At 43.0% G+C, this 6,352-nt stretch overlaps 1 protein-coding gene across 1 annotated transcript in view; it reads right to left on the reverse strand.

Annotated features, from left to right (window-relative positions):
• FBXL20 (F-box and leucine rich repeat protein 20) overlaps positions 1-5,422 on the reverse strand; it is an 84,769-nt gene extending 79,347 nt beyond the window's left edge. Inside the window, 2 exon segments of the mRNA XM_033091213.1 lie at positions 5,041-5,097; positions 5,099-5,422. Of these exon segments, the coding sequence (XP_032947104.1) occupies positions 5,041-5,097; positions 5,099-5,227 (186 nt within the window). The 5' untranslated portion in view covers positions 5,228-5,422.
• Positions 5,423-6,352: the final 930 nt, after the last annotated feature.

Raw genomic sequence — 6,352 nt, forward strand, 5'->3', positions numbered from 1 at the left:
TGTTAGTTGTTATTAAGTTAACATTTTTTATCAAATGGGTCCAAGTGCATTAGGACATAAAACTGTAAAACCACAGTTGAAAACATTCATTTTTCTAAGTCAATTTTTGGGTGGGGATCTAAGAATTCACTGAGTATGAAAGATCAAGTAGGAAAACAGTGTAAAGACAACTAACTATACACAAGTAGCTAAATTTGGTCAGTTTAAGGGCATTCTTTCTTCTTCCTCCTTCCCTTGGATTTTCCTGGTGTAACGGAATATTTTATTTTGAACACCTAAAAATACCCTTCCAAAACCGCAATAGTAGTTAGATTACTTAAAATTTCAATTCAGCTTCCAACCTGTCACCAGTTGGGAAACAGTAATCTAAGGGCTAGGAATGGAATCTTTGGCCTGTAAAAAAAAAGTGCTTATTAATATGTAAGAAAAATGAGACCAAGATTTGAAAAGAGACAACTCTGGGTATAAAAATAGAAGGATTTTAAAAATTAAGATTAAAAAGCAGCACCAACACTAACAGCTTAAAACTGACAAATGACCTAAAACATAAGAAGACTTTAAACGTGTGAATACTTCTAACAGAAATACTGATTTAATGAATGAAAATTTTCAATGTAGAAATAGATTACATCGAAGAATGTAGGACTTAAATATCAATACTTCTTGTAAAGCTAAAAATTTTTAACACTTTAATGAAAAACATAACTTTTAATGCATAATGGTTTATCTTATGTAGACTGTAGAAAAATACAAACATAAAAAAAAGAAAAATACAAACATGTTGATTACAATGAATGACTACAAGTATATGATATAATAATAATATATCGTGCTTCAAAAGGTAAAAAGGACCCATGATTATACAGCAAAGAAATATCAATAACACTATTCAAAAAGGACAGACTGGGCCTCAAAAGCCTAGACCTATAATTTGGATTTTCTATATTAGATTGCTTTCAAACCAATCTCTAAAGTTTAAAAAAAAAATAATTCCTTAGTTTTACTAGTACTCTATCTCATTGCAAGGCCTTTCATATAGAGTGAAACAGATGACTCTCACCCACTAGAAAAAAATATGTAACATTTTCACATGTACCAGTTTGGAAAATATGGTTATTTATTATGCAGAGTATTCTTTAGATTGGAAGATAAAACCTTAAGCAGGGAAAGGAAATGCACAGCGTTAAAGTACTGTGCAACTCGGCCCACATAACAAAATACTGGAGAGGCTGCTTCAGAAGGAATGGCCAAAGAAACATGGTCCACTGCTCTTATTCAAAAATTACAAATTCATAGGATTCTGGAACAAAGAGAAACTTCATAACACAATCTAACTCCCTTGTTTTGCAAAAGAGGGAAATGACCAAACCAGAGAAATGATCAAAGTTATAGCTAGTTGGTGGCAAAAATCAACTCATATCCAGTTCTCTTAACTCCCAATACTCTATCTTCTTTCTGCCATACCACATTTTGATTCTTCTTATTTTGGACAAACTGAATTATAAAATGAAGCAGGCTGTAATATTACAGATTTATCAGAGCAGCAGTGAGGTATAATGAAAAATAACAAACAATAGTTCAAAATATCCAAATTAAAGCTTATGATTTCCTGTGTGAACCTTAACATCTCCAGGGACTGTGTTTCCCTGAAAATAAGACCTAGCTCTAATGCGTCTTTTGCAGCAAACATTAATATAAGACCCGGTATTACATTATATTATATCATACCCAGTATTATATCATATCATATCATACCATATCATATCATATTATATAAGACCCAGTCTTATGTTATAGTAAAGTAAGACCGGGTCTTAGCTTAATTTGTACTACAAAAGATGCATTAGAGCTGACTGTCCGGCTAGGTCTTATTTTTGGGGAAACACAGTACTGATTAAACTGTAAAATGGTATCTGAATGCCAGTTAATGTTATCACTATAAATTTTTTAATGTTACAGACTTTTTAATAAACCCAAATAAGATAGAATTTTTCTTCCAATAATAACTATATTCTCATAAAGGAGTTATTAAGAACATGACGAAGTAGAGACGTTAAACTGAAAAAAATCTAAATTTGGTTCCAAGGTCTAGCCTTCCAGGTGTGCTTACAATCATAAAATTATCAGTTTTTTAAAAAGCAGTCTGAACATTTTAAGATTTTTTTAATTGATATAAATGTTTTAGATATTAAAAGCCTGCTATATCTTATCTACATCTTCCATCCACTAAAAGTAAATATTTAAAATGTTTTCAATGAATTAGGAATAAGTTTATTACTTCATAAGAGATCAGTTTATTGTTTTACTACTTGTAAATTAGGAAAGTTAAAGCGGTAAATGATTTTAAGAAATACTCAGATAAATGAAACTCATTAACACATATCATTTCCAGCCCTTCTCATTTTATTTTAGCGTGGAACACTTCACATCATAATAAGAATAGCTTTTGGTTTATAAACACTTTAACCATGAACACTGTACAAGGAGGGGTTTTTTTTCCTCTCTTATTCTTTTTTTTTTAAATCTCAGACACATTTAGAAAGCTTTAACTGCCAGTTATACATCAATCAAAGTAAATAGATATGCTTAATAAAGCAATAAATTTTCTTATTATTTTAGTACCACTACAGATAAACTACAAATTAAAATATAAGATAAATTGTAAAAACCTGATATAACTACAATTTTAAAGCACACACTACAAAAGAATTCTTTCTGACAATTACACAACCTAAAAGTGAATAGCAAAGTGATAAAGGCTATTCCCCCACTCAAATCTTCAGTATTTCAGTGCTTTTAAGATTCCTGTTAACTGCTCAATGTCTGTTCAATAATGTTAATGACAGTCCCAACTTTTGCAGTAGTACTGAATATGAGAACACCAAAATTAAGTTTAGTGGATCTTTCTATATTAGGGCAACATAAAGTTCTATTAAACACCAAATCTTATCTACTATACTTTCTTCCCATGATTAAGTTAAAATGAAAACTCTAAGGAGACAATTCCTTAATTATTTTCTCCACTCCTCGCCTGCAACAGTAATATCGTAGCTCTGAATATAAACTTCTCTCATATACTTCCTATCTTGATATTTGTGGATAAATTATTTTCCCCATAAGCATAAAAAGAAATCAAGGAATAGACTAAACTGAAAACCTTTAGGTAACAATTTCACCCTCTGCACCTAGTTGGCAAGTTTCCTTAAAGTTTTGTCCCACCATCTTACAATTTCATCCTTCAAATGGAAATGAGGAAAAACACCAAGTGACATGTACACTGAGCTGTGAGTGATCCCAGGTCAGCCTGATTCTCTGCCAGAGAAGGCCAGGTAACATGTACTCTTCTTGTTGAAGAAGTTTCTTTCTCCCTCCTAATCCCCTCGATAAGCCTTCTTGTATATTACTATACCACTGCAATTCATCTGTAGTTACAATACTTCACTTCCCAAAAAAATCACTTCCAAAGACGTTTTCAGACATTTCCTTATTTCCTCATCCAGTTTTCAACTCCATGACTATAAACCTTTCTAGCCAGAGGAGGAAAAGTTCTTTGAGACAAAAAGACTTGCATGGATTTTCTGAAGTCTCAGACCTTCGTCCCAACCTCAAAGCCTGTACACTCTAAGAGTTCCCAGAAACAATGAGCTACAAAAGTACAGACTAAACGGGAAAGAAGAGGAAGTAGCAGAACAATACCCCAACCAAACACAGCACCGAGAACCCGTGGTCGTCTCTCTCATCCCAGCCTACCACCCCCCTTCCCTAGTATAATCAAGGTCTCTCAAACCCTAACAAATGGTCCCCTGGCCCATAATTTCCCCCTCGCTTCACGAAAAAGGTGGCAGAGAGAAAAGCAGCAAGTTCCGGTCGATCGGAGCTGTGATGCTTTTTCTGCCGGGTGAAGGAAGGGAGGCAAGCCAAGGGTTGTGTAAAGAATGGAAAGCTGAGTGATACTGGGGGGAGGGGGGAATTAGGGCGCCAGAGCTAATCCCCTGCCAGAGCCTGCGGGGTGGAAGAGGCAGGAGGCGACTAGACGGTAGGACTAGGAAGCTGTACTGGGCTTTCGGGTCCCGAGGAAGGGGAAACAAGTCTGGCAGCCCAAGCGGTCGGTGGGTGACGGCGCTAGGCAAGGGAGGTGGCTCCATGCAGAGCGAATGGCGGGGGGGGGAGGGCACGAGAGCGGGAATCGCCTTCCTCACGCCTCCCTAGCCCCCCCAAGCTCACACCTCAAACCTGCTCTTGGTCACTCCGTTCACGTCCCTCCTCATGGGGCCGGCGGGTGCGGCCGGGGCCGGGCGCTGCGGGCGAGCGGAGTGCAAAGACGAGAGGCCCCGGGCAGGCCCGGGAGTTACCGGACCTGGAAGCGGCAGGGAAGCGGCGGGCAGTGGCCGTCAGGGGGGGAGGGGAGACCTCTCGACTCGGACTGGGCCTCCTCCACCTCCCGCGGCGCGGGCGGCAGCGACGACTGCTCGTCGCTAGCTCTTCTCTCTCCTCAGCCTCAACTTCAACCCAAAACAAAAACACTCCCCACCTGCCAGCAACGCCGCTCCTCATTGGGCAGAGCCGCCCGGGCCTCGGAACGGCGTGGGGAGGGGGGAGGAGGAGCGCACGGCGGCGGCGGCGCGGGACCACCCCTCCCCCCACTCCCGGGCTCAGCCGGCGACGGTCCGCCCGAGAGCAGCCGGAGAGTGGCCGCGGCGCGAGCCCGCTCTCGCCTCTCAGGCAGGCAAGCCCACCGCGAGCAGGAGAGGCAGGGAAGTGCCTATGTGTCTGTGTGTATTTGTGTATGGGAGGGGCTGTGGGGCGGGTGCGAGTGCGCGCGTGCTCGCGGACCTGGGAGAGAGAGGAAAGCAGGACGACTGCACGCAGCACCGGAGCCCCGTTTTCCCCTCCGCGGGCATGTAGCACGCACCAACCCACCAAGCATTTGAGCATTCTGTCTATTCCTCCCAGCCCAAGTCTTGTCACTTCTTCCCCCGGTAGCTTGTGCTGCCACACACGTCCTTACCAGCCACCCAACTCCCTTCCCCTGTCACTCACTGTCGCCTTGAACCCAAAGTGCAGCAGGCGGTCCCTGCTCGGAGCCATTTTCCTCCTCTCTCTGGATGTCTCTAGATTGGGGCAGTGCTGCTGTTCCTGCCGCCGCCGCCGCCGCCGCCGCCGCCACCACCGCCACCGCTGTTGCTGCTCCCGCCGCCGCCGCCTCCCCCGCCCCCGTGGATTGCATTACCGGGTGTTGCAGGGAGGCTTGTGGGGCTGCTGCGGGGCTTGGGTCTCCCTGTGCATGGATCAGGAGGGCAGGGGGGTAACTGCGCTGCCCTCTGCTCCGGGGATATTCAGCGAGGTCGTACCTCGCCCCTTGGGGTCAGGGGGTGCAGTGTTAGAGCTGGGCGACTGTTCCTTTAGCTGGGGGAGGGGCGTGCTTTGGTGGAAGTGGGGGCGGGCGAAGTTGAAGGGCCTTTGGCTTCCCCCGCCCCTCCGCCGCCCGACCGCCGCTGGCGCCCAATGGGCGCTAGCGCCTGCCTTTCCTCCAATCAGAGTTCTGGTTGGTGAGAACCTGATCTTGACGCCACTTTGGCGGGAGAAATAAGCGTGTCTAGACGAGTAGGCGGGGGCTCTTGCCTAAAGGAAACGACATTCATCTGACTCTTGGCTGTTATAGAAGCTAGCTTGCGTCATCATATTATCATACTTTAGCAACTCCAGTCCTCAAGGCCTCAAAGTTTATGATCGAATTTCCATGAATTAAGGAGCAAGTGTACCCGTAAAACGGCGACAAACCATAGAATCATGTTCCAAAGATAAATTAGAAACTATCATAAATCCAGCAGTCCTGGCCGGACACTGCTACTAATTGTATTCCAAAACAGATATTAGTTTGTCTTTATACCTCTTAATTCGCAGTTTTTTTTTTTTTTTTAAGATTTTGGTTGGGGAAGGGGAACAGGACTTTATTGGGGAACAGTGTGTACTTCCAGGCCTTTTTTCCAAGTCACATTGCCGTCCCTTCAGTCCCAGTTGCAGAGGGCGCAGCTCAGCTACAGGTCCAGTTGCCGTCGCCAGCTGTTAATTCGCAGTTTTAGTGGCTGGCTTGTTTTGAATTTAACTGGAAAGCTTACTGGCTTATTACCCAACTCTTCAAGCATTTTGTTGTTGTTTTTTAACTTTTTCGTTATCCTAGAAAGGGCTTCCTAAGCAAGGAACCTAAGGTTCAGAAATTCATTCTCAGGCCCACAAACCCAGGTCTAGCGATTATATTCTCTTTCTCTCCCAAATACATTTACTTTTATACATGGCTTCACTTCAGCCATATAAAAACAGCCTTTTAGTTACCTCTCATCTAAGAGCGGTA

The sequence above is a fragment of the Rhinolophus ferrumequinum genome, chromosome 21 (genome assembly GCF_004115265.2).
Source record: "Rhinolophus ferrumequinum isolate MPI-CBG mRhiFer1 chromosome 21, mRhiFer1_v1.p, whole genome shotgun sequence".
NCBI classification, from domain to species: domain Eukaryota; kingdom Metazoa; phylum Chordata; class Mammalia; order Chiroptera; family Rhinolophidae; genus Rhinolophus; species Rhinolophus ferrumequinum.